The 18,038-nt window shown below is 40.6% G+C and overlaps 1 protein-coding gene across 1 annotated transcript in view; it reads right to left on the bottom strand.

The window, feature by feature from the left end:
• CLIP4 (CAP-Gly domain containing linker protein family member 4) overlaps positions 1-18,038 on the bottom strand; it is a gene marked incomplete at both ends in the record, with an annotated part of 73,598 nt that overhangs the window by 14,304 nt on the left and 41,256 nt on the right. Inside the window, 5 exons of the mRNA XM_080711864.1 lie at positions 1,924-1,988; positions 6,157-6,280; positions 10,173-10,307; positions 13,341-13,484; positions 14,428-14,517. Of these exons, the coding sequence (XP_080567990.1) occupies positions 1,924-1,988; positions 6,157-6,280; positions 10,173-10,307; positions 13,341-13,484; positions 14,428-14,517 (558 nt within the window). The remainder of the gene's footprint in view (positions 1-1,923; positions 1,989-6,156; positions 6,281-10,172; positions 10,308-13,340; positions 13,485-14,427; positions 14,518-18,038) is intronic.

Raw genomic sequence — 18,038 nt, 5'->3', positions numbered from 1 at the left:
AGAGGAGGATGGCCACCTACAAGCCAGGGCAGCTCCAGAAAACTAACACAACATCATAAATCATCAGGAGGTTTCAAATTAAAACCACACATCTACTGTATGGTGAAAATCCATACATCACAAAGTTAATCTCGACAAATATTTAAGTATTGGCATTGTGCAAATAACTCTTTCACAGATGGTTATCCATACGGAAAAAAGTTAAATTAGATCTATGCCACACACAAAGCCAACTCCAGGTAAATTGACAAAAGTGGAGCACAGAAATACAGAACTTTTAAAAAGCAACGTAGGAAAATATATTTATGATATCTGCCTTAGAAAATAGTTTCAGAAGACAAAAAAAATTTTTTTGTTTACTCTTTTGACTATATACAAATTAAAGACTTTTGTTCATCAAAAGATATGAAAAGCTTGTTGGAGAGGACAAGTCATTGACTGAACAAGATATTTGCAACACACATAACTAACAAACTACTAGCACCCAAAATACAAAGAAACCTACAAATTAATAATATAAAAACAAAACACTAGCTGGGCATAGTGGCACACACCTGTAATCCTAGTACTTTGGAGGCAGAGCTAACGTTTGAAACCAGCCTTAGCAACTTAGCAAGGTCCTCAGAAACTTAGCAAGAGCCTGTTTTCAAAATAAAAAATAAAATAGGGTTGGGGGTGTAACTTAGAGCTAGAATGCCTCTGGGTTCAATCCCCAGTACCAACACACACACACACACACACACACACACACACACACACACACGGGTAAGAGACTCAAACAGATACTTCATAAAAGAGAAAATGTATATTGTCCATAAATTAAAAAGAGGCTCAAACTCAAAATCTGGAAAATGCAAATTAAAGCCACAATCTAAAACCATCAGATTGGCCAAGACTCACAGGCCAAACAAGATTAGTGTCAGGGAGGTGAGAGGAGCAGAGATTCCAGTCTCCTGCTACCGGGAGTGCGCACTGCGAGCAGCTGAAGGGGCGAGGGTACAGATATCCCCACCTGGCAACCCTAGAGACACCGCGCAGGCGTGCACACCAGCCTAGTTTGTAATGATGAAAACAGATGCAACCCAAATAACCGTCAACTACAGAATATGTCATAAATTTCAATGGAGTGCCAGATAACAAAGTAGCAAACATAATCAAACTTAAACATGTTATTTATTGATAGATCTACATGTAAGTAATAAAATGCAAAGGAAACCAAGGGACTAAATACCATAAGATTTGAGGCTTACAACCTTAGCATGGGCACAGAATGAGGAAGGCAGATCTAAGAATGGGATGGGAACTCAGGAGTTTCCACAGCACAGGTAGTCATCCTCAGTTAGGGGGTGGGTAAGATGGGTGCTCTGTGATTACATTAACAATATAAATATATTTCACAAACTCTTTTTTGCATACATGCATACTTTATAATAAAAATTTCTCAAAGAATTAAAACAAAGGATTATTATTTTGGCAGTACGGGGACTGAACTCAGAGTCTAGGCAAGCACTGTACTACTAAGCTACATCCCCAGCTCGTTTTGTTTAATCTTGGGATAGGGTCTTACTAAATCACCGAGGCTGGCCTCAAATTTGCAATCCTCCTGCCTCAGCCCCCCCCCCCAAGTAGCTGGGCTTACGTTAGTGTACAGCCTTGCCCAGCTAAGAATATTTATTACAAATATAAAATGAAGCCAGGCGTGGTGGCGCACGCTTGTCATCCCACTATTTGGGAGGCTAAGACAGGACGATCCTGGTTCTCAGCCAGCCTCAGCTACTTAGTGAGGCCCTTTGCAACCCAGAGAGACCCTGTTTCAAAATAAAGAAAAAATATAGGGCTGTGGGTATAGCATGCAATGTCCCTAGGTTCCATCCCCAATACTGCAAAAACTAAAAAAAAATAAATAAAATTATTTCATCTTACCAGGATAAGAATGATTCTGTTTATTTGAAGAAATTTCTGAAAGAGTATCCAGGGAATCTGTTAGTCTACAAATAAAATAAACAAAGCACACATCATTAGATAGCTGGTGCTCGGGTTTAAGACTCGCTCTCAACTGAGATCTTCACACCAACTGCTACTCGTTACTCTATCTATTCAGCAGACCTTTATTGAGCACCCATCTGAGTCAGGAATGAGCTTTGATCTAGCATGGGGGGCAGGCAATAAAGAAATGGAAGTGGTCCTTACTAGGTAAGGACAAAAAGGACGGAAAAAGTCAAATTAGAATAAATTCATTTAAAATAGGCACCTGGCCGGGCGTGGTGGCGCACGCTTGTAACCCCCGCACTTGGGAGGCAGAGACAGGAGGATTGCGCTGGTTCGGAGCCAGCCTCGCTGGCTTAAGAGACCCTGTTTCCAAATGAAAAGGTTAAAAAATAGGTCTGGGAGTGTAGCCCGTGGGAATGTATCCCGGAGGTAGAAGGGCTTCCAGAAACCCCAGTTCCACCAATAATTAATAATAATAATAATAATAATAATAACAACAACAACAATAAATAAACAAAATAAAATAGGCACCTGGCCAGGCGTGGTGGCGCACGCTTGTAATCCCTGCGTTTGGGAGGCGGAGACAGGAGGATCTCGCAGGTTTGAAGCCAGCCGTGCTGGCTTAAGAGACCCTGTTTCCAAATAAAAATACAAAAAAATAGGTCTGGGAGTGTAGCCCGGAAGTAGAAGGGTTTCCAGGAACCCCAGTACCACCAAAATAATAATAATAATAATTAAAAATAATAATAAAATAAAATAGGCACCTGACTTCATTTCTTTGGGACTTATCTTTAAAGGAACTAAAATATATGAAGATAAGTTTATCTTATATAAAATTTATCAAATACTGAATTAAAATTCTAAAAATATGACTGATTCTTAAATTGGAAATAGAAAAGACATTGGCCAAGTTGGTGCGTGTGTATAATTTTCCTGATAAAACTGTATAAGGCGAAAAACAATTTAAGGTCCTTTATATTTGACTCTCAACACAATCATAAAGGTCACCTTCCCGATGGGTTTTTATTCATTTTTTGATATTCAAATCATTATTTTTTTTAAAAAAAGCCAATCCTGACAGCCTCATTTTCTTTCAAGTGTTTACTGACCTAAATCTGCAAGGCCTTCATTTGTCAATCACTTCCTCCTACATGCTTTATTTCCCTCAAAAACCCTGCTGCTCATAAAGTATTTGCAGTTTCATCTTGCAATTTATATGCAGCATTTTTATATGATATGCAACATTCTGCAATCAGTGAGGGGCTGGGGGACACAGAGAATATGACTTGATGAAGGGGGAACAGGGCTGATGCTTGAATGAAGTGGTGATGGGCGGCTGAGAGGAGCTTAATCCTAGGAGTGATCAGTTCATTAGAAATAAGTGCCTAATGGGAAGAACTAGGAACATGAACACTCCACCGGGCTCATGGAGACCCCTTGAGCTGTGTGTCTGTGTCTGTGTGTGTGTGTGTGTGTGTGTGTGTGTGCGTGTGCGCGCGCGCGCGTGTGTGTGGGTGTGTGTGTGTGTGGAGAGAGATTAGATATGAGTTTTCTTAAAGTTTCTCTAAAGAAATATTGATTTATTTATACATGTATTTATAAGTGTATTTTTACACTTATTAACAACAAAAAAAAGTATTAACTAAAGAAAGGCTGGGTAGTGGCACGTGGGTAGAAATCCACCCAAGCAGGAAATGCGTGGAAAGATTCTGATGTATTCGGCTCTTAAACATGAGAAGGGGGGAAATAAAAGGCCAGCTACAATCCTGAGGAAGAGGAAGCTGGAGGGGAGGCTATGACTGGTCACCACCTTATTAAGACTGTCCTCAAGCAGTCCCTAGTTTAAAATTCTTCCATCTTAAAGCTCAATGGGGTCTTTAAAGAAATAAAAACCGATCTGGATTAGAAACTCCTCCGAATCAGAGACCGTGTCTGTTTTATTTGCTTATAGAATGCCTAGCACAGCACGAAGTGCTAAAAGACACTTAACAGTATTTGATGGTGATGAATGAGACAATCAGAAGTTGACAGGAAGACAGCTGGATAGAGATGGCAGTTCATTTAGAGACAGCCCTGTTTCTTTGAAGAAGAGGGGGCTGCTTCCGAATGGACCACCTTAAGAAGACCAGATAGAAGGCAAGCAAAACAGTGAAAAATGTGTGCTCCGTGAACAAAGCAAGGAAACAAGAATGAAACCAGGAGAAAGAGCCTGGCTCTGCAGTACAGAGGAGAAAAGTCTGCCCCAGCACAAAAGCACAGAGTTGAGAATGAGATCTGACCAGTACTCACTGTGTCTACAACGCACCAGATCACATACTGTGCGCAGTCGAAGATGAGCCCAAGTCCTCATAACTACAAGACAAACGAAACTCGTGCCCGCCTGTAGCAGCGGCTGAGGAAGATGTGCCCGGGGCAGGAGAACACAGAAGCTGACTGGTGCCTGGGCCAGTTCACGCATCCCCACACAGAGGTGCTGAAGGGAGCCCAGGCTCTCCTTACCCACTGCAGAAGTTCTGACTCTAGGCTATTCCAGCTCAAATCCCCACTGAGGAGCACAGCTCACTTTACTTCTCCAGCCTTACCTTCCTCATCTGTGGAGCAGGAATAATGAGAGGAATAAAGCCTGACCCAGGGCACTGTAGAGGAGTTGTCTATCACTAAGTGGATAATGCTGGAAATCGTGCCCAGCACGGGCCCATGCTGTTCATTGGCCACTACTTCTTTTTCTTCATTTAAAAAAACAAAAATGATGCCGGGCGTGGTGGCGCACGCTTGTAATCCCCGCGCTTGGGAGGCGGAGACAGGATCGCGCAGGTTCGAAGCCAGCCGCGCTGGCGTAAGAGACCCTGTTTCAAAAATATAAAATAGGTCTGCGAGTGTAGCCCGGAGGTAGAAGGGCTTCCAGGAACTCCAGTACCACCAAAAAAATAAAAAATAAAAAAAATAACAAACCTGGGCTGAGTAAGCCCTTCCGTTAACTAACCACGCGACCTTAGCTAACTTACTTTATCTCTCGAAACTTGTTTCTTCGCCTGCAAACTGGGAACGGCCATGAGGCTTACAGCTCCTTGGGTCTGGGGCAGAGCGGGCGATGTCATAATGAGATACGCTTGCTAAAGGACACCACTTATTAGATGCTCAATAAATGTTTGCGATAGTTATTTTCTGGTTTACTTTACCAAATACCAATTAGGATCAGGTGAACCAGCATAGAGAGTTTATGAATTAGAAAGCATTGTATGCTGAATGCTTTGTTATCATCAAGAAGAAAATAGTAACATCAAGTACATTGTAAAAGAAAAGAAAATTAGTGCAGAAAGTGCATGTGATTATTCAGTAAGAAAAATAAACTGAGGAAGAAAAGCGATATAAGACACTGAAAGTACTGTGCCCGGAGGCAGCCGTGTCTGGCCAGGGAACCAGATTGTGTCGGCAGTTCTGGTCTCGCGAATGTGATTACACCATGTACATTATCTCTTATTTAAAGATTAGCATCCCATGTCTCAGCCACTGAAAATCATAGCCAGCCAGTGTCTTCCAGCACATAAGAACAGGCACCTCACACTTCACCGGGAACTTCATGACGACTTGTTTCTGCTCCGTTTGTTTTTTTAAAAAACTGAGTGAGGTGGGACACAAGTGTACTATCTCACAAAGAAACACCGAGGAGGTCTATTATAGATGAATCCTTGAAACTTCGCTTCCCACAAAGATTGACTGCCTATCTATTTTTGAAAACTAAAGAAATCAGAGGAAAAGCCATTTTGGTTCCATTAGGTTTGTAGGAGAATGAATGGGTGCCTGCTGGCAGGAAATTTAATGTAGTTAGGATGTGACTGAAGCAATCAGAGAGCATTTTCACTTTTGTTTGCACGACAGATTAAGCTTGCTGCTCTCACGTGCTTAGCTGCAAACGCCACTTCTAATAGCCTGCACACACTCGGAGGGTTTGCCAATGAGGAAGAAAGGAGGTTTTTAAAATTGCAAATCCTCAGCAAGGCAAATTTAGCTTTCCGTGCGCCTTCTCTCTGAAGAAGGTGGTCTGTCCATTAACCCTTTGAAAGAAGTCATGCACCACAGGGTCTTCCAGGTAAGATTAGGGTCTCTGTGTGCCACCTCAACTTAGAAAAAGTTCATGTGAATAAACATAAATTTCATTTTTCTCACCTTTGCACCCTGGATGGGGGAGCGAATATTCCGTATCTTGGAGAACAACTGAAATACTGCACACCTCCAACTGAACCATCATTCTTGCCATGGGGTTTTTCAAGCTCTATACCGTACCAATATCCTAGGATATGAACATGCATTTAAGAAGCGTCCGCACTCCATTCAAATCGTTATGCTGCTCTCCAAACCCAAAGTCTAGATAGCTGAACATCTTCCCAAGTGACCAAACTGATGGAATGTCATCACAATCATTAAGCTTTCAAATGATAAAATTATAAAATAAAACTCGAAAATTTGAAAAGTGGGGAAGACATTGTGCCAGCATAATTGCTGAGCAGTACACTAAGGAAGGAAATAAAATACACAAGCACAAATTTGCAAAGGATTAGCTATTATGCAAGCAGAGTGCAACCAAAATGTATCTTAAAACTGCAATAAAAGATAAATTGTTCGGGACTCTCACATGCTGTTTCCGGGAGAGGAGTGTAATATAATATGGGGATATATAAATAAAAAAACAAGTATGTAATTTTTTAATTTCATTCTCTCAATATTAGAACACCACAAATGGTCCTTAAATAATTAAGGAAGGACAAAGATAACATTAAAAATACCACTAGATGTGATTTTTAACTTAAGGGGGAAAAGTTAGCTAAGAGGGAGAATTTTCTAAAAGGCTTTCAACATTCAAAGGACTAATCAAATAAATGGGATAGGATTTCTACTACTAGAAATCCTAAAACATAGACAGCACAGTGTGTCCCCACCAATGTAAGGTAAATGGACACACTCCTAGAGCAAGGGTTCTCCAGTTGAGGCTACCCACGAACGACTAGCTCAAAGCAGCCAAACGTCCACTGATTGGTGATTTTAAAAAAGAATGCAATAGTAATCGTATTTGGTCTCTTACACTCAATACTAAATAAGAGATGAGGACATACATTTTAAGAAGCTTAATAGATTGCAAACTGCAAAATTTGTGTTTCTTTCAGAATACTAGGTCAGAGAGCTAATTATAGGACTGCTAAATGAAGACAACCTGGAAATTCTTGGTTGTTTTTTCTTGTGTTCAAGATGATGATGTCTAGGTTCGTTTCCAGAGGTTTGAAATGAAAAGACTAAAACATAACCAGTATCTTTTTTTTTTAAACAAGGTCTCCCTAAATTGCTGAGGCTGGCGTCGAACATGTGATCCCGTCTCAGCCTCCCAAGCACTGGGATTTGTGCCCACCTTGACCAGTGGGTTTTTTTTTTTTTATATTTGTGTAGCCATATTATACCATTTAAGTAATGTCTACAAACCTATTGCCTAGATGTACTAAAGCTCTGAAAATAGGTCATCACATTTCCAAATGTCCAAGCCAGGTTAGTTTAGTGTGGGGAGCTCTGTTACTTCTGAGCACCACAGTTAGGATTTCCCAAGTTTTACTTACTTCTACCTCCCAGCATTCCTATATAATTTTTACATTTTACTATTATACTTTACCACATTACTGCTACCTATTTGCCATGTAAGTCTTAAAAAATGTATAACATACAACAAAAATAAATGCATAATGGTAAGTAATAGCAACAGTGACTTCTTGCTGTCTGCTAGTGGTATGGTATGGAGCTCTTCCCATTTATGTGGTAATTTTCTTTCCAAAGTGGCACTGAAAAAAATATGCTGAAGAGGCTACACATGGCCTCTTCCAGGTCTTTCAGTCTATAAAGTCTACATATTAGCACTGTTCTATAGAAATGACTGGTTTTGTTTTGTTTTGTTTTGTTTTAGTGCTGGGAAATTCTACCTTTGAGCTTGATCTCCAACCCTATTATATTTTTATTTTGAAACACAGTCTTGCTAAGTTGCTGAGGGTCTCACTAAGTTGTTGAGACTGGCTTTGAACTTGCATTCTTCCTGTCCCTGCCTCTCAAGTATTGGAGTTACAGGCATACACCACCACACCCAGACAACTGATCTAAATTTTGATGCAAGACAAGAAATACATGCTACCACTCCCTCAAAGGGTAGAATGACTTTAACACAAGCGCTTCTAACTTTTATTACATTTGCTTATTATTTTCCAAATTTTTGAGTGCTTTTTATTTGTCTTTTTTCTTTTTCTTTTCTTCTTTTCTTTTTCTTTCTTTCTTTTTTCTTTTTTTTTTTTTCTTTTTTTTTTTTTAGGTACTGGGGATGGAACCCAGTGGCATTCCACTTCTGAGCTACACCTCCAGCCCTATTTTTTATTCTTTTGAAACAGAGTCTCACTGGGTTGCAAGGGCCTCAGTGAGTAGCTGAGGCCATCTGCAAACCGCAATCCTCTCATCTCAGCCTCCCGAATGCTGGGATTACAAGCGTGCACCACCACACCGGGCTCTATATTAGGAATTTAAAAATTAAAAGTTAACCTAAAGCAATGAATTATTATCGAGTGAATCAAATCATCTGGCCTTGTTTAATACAGTCAGAGAAAGGAACTCCAAAGATACATGGTGACTGTGAGAGAAATAACTCATCTGTGAGTCTCTCAAGTTTTTGAGAACTATGTTAAGTACATCCTAACTCATCTCAGTTACTACTATCAGGAGGCTCAAGGGACTTGTGAACTATAAAACATATAAGCCATCTCAAATCAATCCACTGACTTGCAATTAAAAATGGTATTAATGAGCTGGGCATGGTGGTGCACGCTTGTAATCCCTGTGCTTGGGAGGCGGAGACAGGAGGGTCGCTCAGGTTCGAAGCCAGCCGTGCTGCCTTAAGAGACACTGTTTCCAAATAAAAATATAAAAAAAAAAATAGGTCTGGGAGTGTAGCCCGGAGGTAGAAGGGCTTCCAGAAACCCCAGTAACACACACACACACACACACACACACACACACACACACACACACGGTATTAATGAAACAAGAATGGGCTGGAACACAATTCTCCAAGGAGCTCTGAGCTCGTGCCTCTGAGTGCCCTACAAGTGGAGGCACTAACACGGTCTTTGTTGCAGACTATCTTTTCATAGCTGTCTGTACAGAAGACAGTGTGGGAGGTAGAGAGTTTCCCTCCAGAGCAAACTGCAGGCATGCTGAACACAATGGTCACGTAAAGGTTCAGATTCCTAAGCCCAGGCTTTCTCTTCTGGAACCCAAACCATTGGTCTGCAGGTGTCAACAAGCCCTCTCTGTCTCACAGTGCAGGACAATGCTAATACACTATGGCCACTGCTATTGATGGGAGCATTAAAGTCTCTTGTCTCTGACCCAGGAGCCTTCTAATAACATCTATGAAACCATGGCAAAATAAGTTTCTAGCTTCCAAACAGGGTAAAATCTCACATCCTCGTGGTTCCTGACAATGCTACCCTATAAACTTTTTTTAAAAATCAAAGTTCTAGAAAACCTTTTCCTAAAATGCTGCAATGCCACCCTGTGTTAAAAGAGCATATTGCTATTGAAAACATAAAAATATGGCTTCACTCAACTGGCTTCTGTTTAAAACTGTAATCTTTGAAGATGTCAAAATCTTTACTTTTAGAAATCCAATATAAAGTATAGACTGGGATAAACAAGTATACAAACATGTATTTTTAAGGTTCCAGGATACACAGAAACTTTTTTATTATGCTTTGCTTTTCTCTCTGAGCCAACCTGGTAAAATCTATGTGGCTAACTCATTATGTACTCACTTTAAGAATTATCCTTAAAAAAAATTTTAAAATCTTAATCCTGATATGTTTTCTTTGTTATTTAGCACACTCAACAATCAGTGAAAATAAACTTGATAAATGACAACTACATTAATATTAGATAAATTATTAGACAAATAATAACATAATTGGCAAGAGAGATTTATGGATGTGAGTCAAACTAAGTACCAGCTGTGTTTGTATCACTACGACATGTTTTCTGTGTCATTGCTATCATACACAAGAAATGTTAATCAAGAGTTCTCTGTGATTACACTTTGAGTACAATTTTAAACCTTTTATATTCTAAAGAATTCAAAATAAGCAAAGAAAATTCATATGAGTTACCTGGAGCAAAGTTTGTTGTCCCAAAGAACTTAATGGTACCAACTCTCTGGCCTACGACCAACACTCTATCTCCAATGTGGAGTTCTCCTTCCCGACGGGTACTATTTGCTATAGAGGTTGCTGAAGAATTCAAACCTGGTTGAATGGTAGGTGGGAGATGGGAGGAGGGCAAGAGAAGAGGAAAAAAAAAAACAAATGGAGAAAAACACTCAAAAGGCACATTAGTTTATAAAAAAAAATCACTGTATACTTGAATTTAGCTAACTAGAGATTTAAATACTCTACGCCTTTCATTATATATGTCATCTGCAGTGTGTTTCTCACATGGGAGATCAAGACACACAAAGAAAATGTGGAGGCTTTCCTTGAAAATTATTGTCATGGGAAGTTCAAACAACTGATTTCTGATACAGAATCTACTTCAGGATTGCCTGGTGACAGGGGTCATCAAGCTTTTTATGTAAAGAGCTAGGAAGTACCCATCTCTGTCATGGTGACTCAACTGTGCTTTTGAAACATGAAAGCAGAGACAGTCTACATGTAAGGCAAAAGCATAGCTGTGTTCTGACAAGATCCTATTTACAAAATTAGGTGGTAGGTCACATTTGGCCAGTAGGCTATTGTCAGCCCCTATTCTAGCAAAATGCTACAATTCCTGTCGTTCACCTGTACTTAGTGTGAATGACACACACAAGAATGTGATTCGAAGATGAAGTTGATTCAGGTTAAACATACCTCATCTGAAAATCCAAAATGCAAAATGTTCCAAAATCAGAAGCCTCTGTAGAACTGATCCTCAAATTCCCATTCAGATTAGGCCTCTAACAGTCAAGAAGACTCTGATTTTGAAGCATTTCAGATTTCCAGATTAGAGATGCTCAGTCAGATTGCACACACACACACACACACACACACACACACACACACACACACACACGTATTACAAAATTTCAGGGGGAAAAAAATCCCAAACATTTTGGATAAGGGATATTTAATCTCTAACTGGTCCAAATACTCCAAACTGCTTTTCTGAGAACAAAATCACTCTCCTCTCACGATTCAAAACTAAGCCACAAAATGCACATTATAGACAGCAGAAGTCCTAGAGAAGTACTATTTTGAAAGCTGTTAAAATACAATAGCTGGAAGAGAAGAGGTGGGCCCCTTATCAGCTCACAATCAGAAATTAAGGACCTGCCACCTGGGAGGGAGGATAAGCAGCTCTGAGAAGGAGAAAATTGAGAACATGGCACCCGATGAAAGAACTTGATCTCATGGAGGAGGAAGCTCTGGATAAACTGCTGTGCCAAAGAGTCCTGGGCCCTCCTCACAACTAATATTCTATAGCACTTCATAGTTTACAACATGCTTTGAATAAAAAACTCAATGATAAATGAGATGCACTCAGGAATTAACTAAGATATGGTATTCAGAGCCCTCGGATTAATACCCAGAGATGATGTGTCCAGAAATGCTCAAGTCTGTCTCCTATTCATGTGGATAAATGACTCAAAGATGGCAAGGCCCGCGGCCGGACACAGAGACCCCAGCACTGGGCTCCGAGGCCCAGAACACGGACCTCCCTTGGCCTCCCATCGCCGTAGTCCTTTCTTTTGGTTCCTATACTTCTTTAACCTGTCCTATTATTCTTTCTCTGCATTTCACCTCTCTCTCAAATGCAAACAGCTATGGGGAAAGCGGAGTACCTACTCACTCTGAGGAAATAGCTCTAGGGTTCCGAACGTGGGCATACTCTCACTCTCACACATGTCCCTTTTTCTTTCCCCCTCTCCCTTTGAAATGTCTTCTTTCTCACTGTGATAACTGTCTTCATCTTCACTATTATGTCTACACAACACTCAAATTTACAAAAAAAAAGTTAAGTATACAGGCACACTAGAATGAATTCATATAAAAGCCTTAAAAAGTAATTCCAAACCCACATATAGATTTTAAGATCAAGTGAATGAAGTAAAATTGCCAAATTAAGGGGGTGTTAAGCAGAAATAAAACAAGGGCAAATGGGACTTCTGAATAATTTTACCTTTGCACCTCTGTTCCTCACACCATTGAAGAGAAATCGGCTGGGGTGTGAGAAGGGAGATCTATTTATAGGACAAATATTCCAGGTAAATAGTTCTAGGCAAGACTTTCATTCACTTCTTGTAGGGTCCCAACTTTTAGGTTTATTATGTCAATGTTCTTGTTGAGGGTTTAGACTTTTTTTCTCCCATTTATAAAGTATTGTAAATATAAAAAAAAAACTGTCCTGAACATTTTCTATAATAAAATACTGAATGAGTAAAAGTATTAGAAATATTAAGAAAAAATTTGGTAATATTTATGAGAGTTACGTAGTATAGTTTATGCCAAAATGGCCCCATTTCTCCTCTGGATGTACCTACTCAATAAATAAATAAATAAATAAATAAACTGAAATCAACATATTCTGTGTTGATTTCAGTAAGAAGCCTGGAAAATTGTTTTGTTTATCCTCACGCACAGCTAAAGAAAAGTGGACTGAGGGAGATTGCAGGACCTACAGCCAGGTCAGAAGCTGTGTGTGAATGAGCCGCCACTGTCATCCTGGAAGGGCTCTCTGACTCTCTTTTACAGTTTTAAACAGTAGCTTGATTAAAAACAGAGAAAACGTGTGCTTTTTTTGGGGGGGGTTGAATTTTTACAGCACTAGGAATTGAACCCAGGGGTACTCTGCCACTGAGCTACATCCCCAGCCCTTTTCCAATTTTTTTTAAGATGGGGTCTCACTAAACTGCTTCGGCTGGCCTTGAACTTGAGAGCCTCCTGCCTCAGCCTCCTGTCTCTGGGTTTATAGGCCTGAGCCACCAAGCCCCGTTGAAAACATGGTTTTTAAATATGAAGCTAACAAAAAGCATGTGAGAAGGCTAATGTGCAAGATACAAGAAACAAAATTCAGATGGGACAGAACCACCAGGAATAAGTTAAATGAAAGTAAACACAACGTCTTATATCCAACAGAAAACGGAGAGACCTGGCTTAAGGCCCAGGCAGAGGCAAGGAAGAGGGAGCAGTTCAATCTGACTGAAGTAAAGAGTTCCTTCTACACATTTAAAAAGAGCAAATCTACTTACAAACAAACCAAGATAATAAACACCAAGCAAGCCTGGTTGAAAAAGCCATAGATACCAGCACTGGCTCGCGAGGAGAGAGAAGGGCTTTTGCTCCTGGTCTTCTTGCTAGTGCTGCTGTTGTTCGGTTTCTTGGGGCAGCTCTGCTTGTGTTCCAAAGACGATGTGGAGGAGGAGCTGCTGACAGATCCACGCAGGGTGACTAGAACAGGGAAATAACGGATATGCTAAGGAGCGGAGAGTAAGAGGTGCGCCAGAAAGTTGCTTTTCCAGGCAAATCCTTCTGCAGCCCTCTAGCTAGTTAGTTTTCTCAACTATGGATTATCAGATTAAGTGCCTGGCTTCATCCAAATATACTGAAGATTATATAAGAAAAGATTTTAGAATGCAAGCGATTGTTTTTTAAGGATTTACACTCTATTACAATCTTAGGAGGTCAGTTCATGTTAAGTGACCATCTCATCTAACCCCACTGGTCACTCCTCACCATAGGTGAAGCGGCAGAGTCCCATCTTATTTATAAAAAATGCTATTCATATGTTCTTATGTGACAAGAGTTTGATGCTAAATTGTTTTTAACTAAACCTTAAGGTAAGCAGGAAAATGACTTGTTAGTGAAGGCAACTTAAACATTTTTGTCAGCCTATCTACACTATACAATTTCCCTTTATTTCCTCTTGTAACCTAATATGGTAGGTCTCTAGTCTAAGTGAACATAAGAAACACAGTAAAGAATTTATTTTTAAAGTATATATCTTATTATGAGCTGCTTAAAAGATTTTTAGGGTAATGTTTGTTATAATGATTTGTCCCTTGCCAACTTTAAAACTTAACCTTGGCCGTGCATGGTGGCGCACGCTTGTAATCCCCGTGCTTGGGAGGCTGAGACAGGAGGATTGCACAGGTTCTAAGCCAGCCTCAGCTACTTAGTGAGGCTCTCAGCAACTTAGTGAGACCCTGTTTCCAAACAAAATATAAAATAGGTCTGAGAGTGTAGCCCGGAGGTAGAAAACCCCTGGGTTCCACCCCTAGTACCACAAAAAAAAAAAAAAAAAAACTTAACCTTGCATAAGCTGTCCTATTATGTTATTTTAAAATTCCATCCGTAAACTAAATTTTGAGACAGAAGTTACAAATCTGGGTACCATCTTTCTCTGTTAGGGGTTTCGCCTCTTCACTAGCTGGCAACGAAGGTGCTGCTTCAGAAGCACTGTCTTTTTTTGATGTCATCAGTCCTAGGACACAGAAACAAAACACTTTCAGCAAAAGAAAATTCTGTGTAAACATAAAAATGTACTTGCTTTTAAAAGTACATGCACCCCTCATAATATAAATCTTATCCACTTCTGAAAATACACTGGATAAAAAATTCAGACAGGAGGAACCAATATTTCACTATGAAAAGGACAAAGGAAAGAATATATTTCCAGCTAGTCTGAAAAACCCCAACTTTATGATATGCTAAGAATTTCTAAATAATATGAAGCACCTGAAACACAGGTACCTAATTGTTTGATATGTAATGTACTAGTTTCGTATGTGTGCCTCATTCTAGCAGATATGGCAAACCCAACACAGATGAGCTAGGGTGCTGCATACCACCAGAGCCTGCAAACAGCCTCTACTCCACTGGTGCCTGCACACAAACTCATCACAGCAGGCTTTCTATGTAGACTGTTAATTTGGGGGGGGAATTTTTCTAGTTATTATAGCAACAATTTAACAGAGTTGAGACTCCAGAGAAGCCCTTATACTCTCTGTCACTGATCGTCTGAAAATATCTACCCCACTCTACCATACCCAACCTCCACAAACATCTCACTTAGGGGGAAAAAAAAAACTTGCCTTATTAAGACTTTGGTTACAATTATACAGAACTAAAGCATTTGAATAAGCAAATAGACTACACTCAATTTTAAGTTCCATCAGGCCTCCTTTCCAGTTCTATTCTCTTAAAAGCATTTCTGGGAAAGGAACTGTGCCTGGAACTTTTGAGTATCACAGACATAAGTGAGACACTGTCCTATCCCTGAGGGGGAACTTTTCAGTTTAGTATGGCAAAAAGACATTAGCATGCGTAACTGAAATGTGAGGACATTCCTCATACAAGGGCTAGGACAGGAGGAACAGTAACTAGCTACAAAGATGAGTATCTCATTTGAAGATCCTAGCCAGGCATGGTGCTGTATGCCTATAATTCCATTGCATGGAAACCTGAAACGGGAGGATCACAGGTTTGAGGCCAGCCTCAGCAACTTAGCAAGACCCTCAACAACCTAGCAGGACCCTGTTTCAAAACAAAAACCAATGGGGCTGAGGGTGTGGCTTGAATGCCCCTGGGTTGGATCGCCATTACTAAGAAGGTGGTCCCACGCTGAGGGAGGCCTGGAACAGGTGAGATTTCTTCCTATTTGGAAAGTATGTGTGGTCAACAAGAACTGAAGGTGGGAATTCTGGTTGGACAAGAGGGAAGTCTTGCAAAAAGATACAGAGAATGGAGATTTTTCCCGGTTTTTCATATACTGAGTAATGTAGGACATATTGTATCCAGTATATTTTGAATACTGCATCATAGGATGCTGAGTTAGGGTTAGAGTTCGGGTGAGGGTTAGGGTTAGGGTTGAGGTTTAAACCCTACAGAGAATGTGGGGTTGATTGTGGTTCCATTTTGGTCAGTAGGCAGTCAACCCAGTTAGGTTCAGGCTAGAATTATGCGCCCACCCTCGGTGCACTGTGGTTCCCAAGACAGTTGTATATCCAAAGCCTTCCCAGTGATATTCAAGTCTATTTCATTTGCTGTGTTAAACAGTAATCAGTCAGGTCTGGGCAATGGTCTGGCCAAGAGGCCAGAGCCTTTGGTCTCCCCACACATGCCCAACTTGGAGCAGACCTAGGCTTTATATGCAGCATTCTGCGGTCACTTTCCTGGGCCCCTCCTCTCCTGAGCTTCTGACGGCTACAGGACACTCCTTCCTGGCACTCTGGGTTCAATCCTCAGCTTTCCTCTCCTTTCCTGGTCACGCTATCTCCTGAAACTGGTTTTGCCTGTAGAGCCCAGCTGTGATGAAAGAGGAAAGCCAGTCGGGACCTGATACATGTCCTTTGAGCACAGCTTCTCCATTCAAAGACAAGGGTTGCCCTTCCTGGGCTTTTCGGTGCCTGCCCACCCACTGCTGCTATTGTACCATGTGGGTTGCCAGGAGAGGGTGAGAACCAAATACAAAAATAGGCAGAAACAGAACAAAGGATTTCCTTCTTGTTCCAACCAGTAGGCTGGTAGGATAGTAGGACACCCCTCTACTGCTCCTCAGACCAGAAATAAAAGACTCCTCATAGGATTTCTGTTCATACCCACTCAGTACTTGCAGGTGTCAGGTTAAAAGGACATCAATTACCATGTCATCAAAAACTGGGAAGTACCCAAGAATAGACCTAACACACAGGTAGAAATGTCTATAGAGAGAATATATATAACTGTATTGAGACATTTTTAAATGATCTAATTAAATAGAAAGATATTCTAAGCACATAATTAAAAGACTGACTATTGTAAAGATGCCAGTTCATTTTAAATTGATTTAAGGTTTAAATGTAATACCAATTAAAACCTCAACAGATTCTTTGTTTTTTAAAGAAGCTTAACAGCTTATTCTAAAATTTATAAGGAAGTGTGATCTATAAGGACCCAAAAGAAGCAAGACAATCTTTAAGAATAATGTGGGAGCCTTTTCTCTACTGAATATTAAGATTTATTCTTTTTTTTTTTTTTATGGTACTGGGGTTCTTGGAAGCCCTTCTACCTCCGGGCTACACTCCCAGATCTATTTTATATTTTTATTTGGAAACAGGGTCTCCTAAGCCAGCACACGTGGCTGGCTTCGAACCTGCGCGATCCTCCTTGTCTCTGCCTCCCAAGTGCGGGGATTACAAGTGTGCACCACCACGCCCAGCCAAGATTTATTCATTTTAAGTTAGAGTAATTGTGAAGGACAGTATTGGCACAGGAATATGCCCGAAGGAACAGAATAGAATCATCAAACCAAAATTTTGGACACAATCCTTTGAAAATTGTAGAACGCCTTTTTGCTTCATTCTCTGATAACTTCATATTCATGGAGCCCCTATTCTGTGGTGGGTGCTGCAGTGAACCCCAAAATACAAAACACTCTCCTTCCATTTGAAGTTTAAGAGTATACGGATGTAATAAAAGACTTGCACAAATAAAGTAATTGGTGTACAAAACTCAAAAGTAACAAATAAACTTGGGTAGGATGGATAAAAAGTTAAGTACAAAGCCGGGCATGGTGGCGCACGCTTGTAGTCCCCGAGCTTGGAAGGCGGAGACAGGAGGATCGCACAGGTTCAGGTTGAAGCCAGCCATGCTGGCTTAAGAGACCTTGTTTCCAAATACAAAGTATAAAATAGGTCTGGGAGTGTAGCCCGGAGGTAGAAGGGCTTCCAGGAACCCCAGTACCACCAGAAAAAAAAAAAGTTAAGTACGGCCAGGCATAGTGGCACACGCTTGTAATCCCAATACTTAGGAGTCTGAGACAGGATCGAGGTTTGAAGCCAGCCTCAGCTACTTAGTGAGGCCTTCTGCAACTTAGTGAGACACTGTTTCAAAATAAAGAATAAAAAATAGGGCTGGGGGTGTAGCTTGGAGGTAGAATGCCTCTGGGTTCAATTCCCCTACCACAGGTTGGTGGGGGGGGGGGGTTAAGTACAACTTAGACAACAAAGAGATTAGTGTGAGCTG

The sequence above is a fragment of the Muscardinus avellanarius genome (assembly GCF_963383645.1).
Source record: "Muscardinus avellanarius genome assembly, chromosome: 15".
Lineage (NCBI taxonomy): Eukaryota > Metazoa > Chordata > Mammalia > Rodentia > Gliridae > Muscardinus > Muscardinus avellanarius.
The sequence above is the reverse complement of the archived record's forward strand: the minus strand, read 5'-3'. Positions and strand labels throughout refer to the sequence as shown.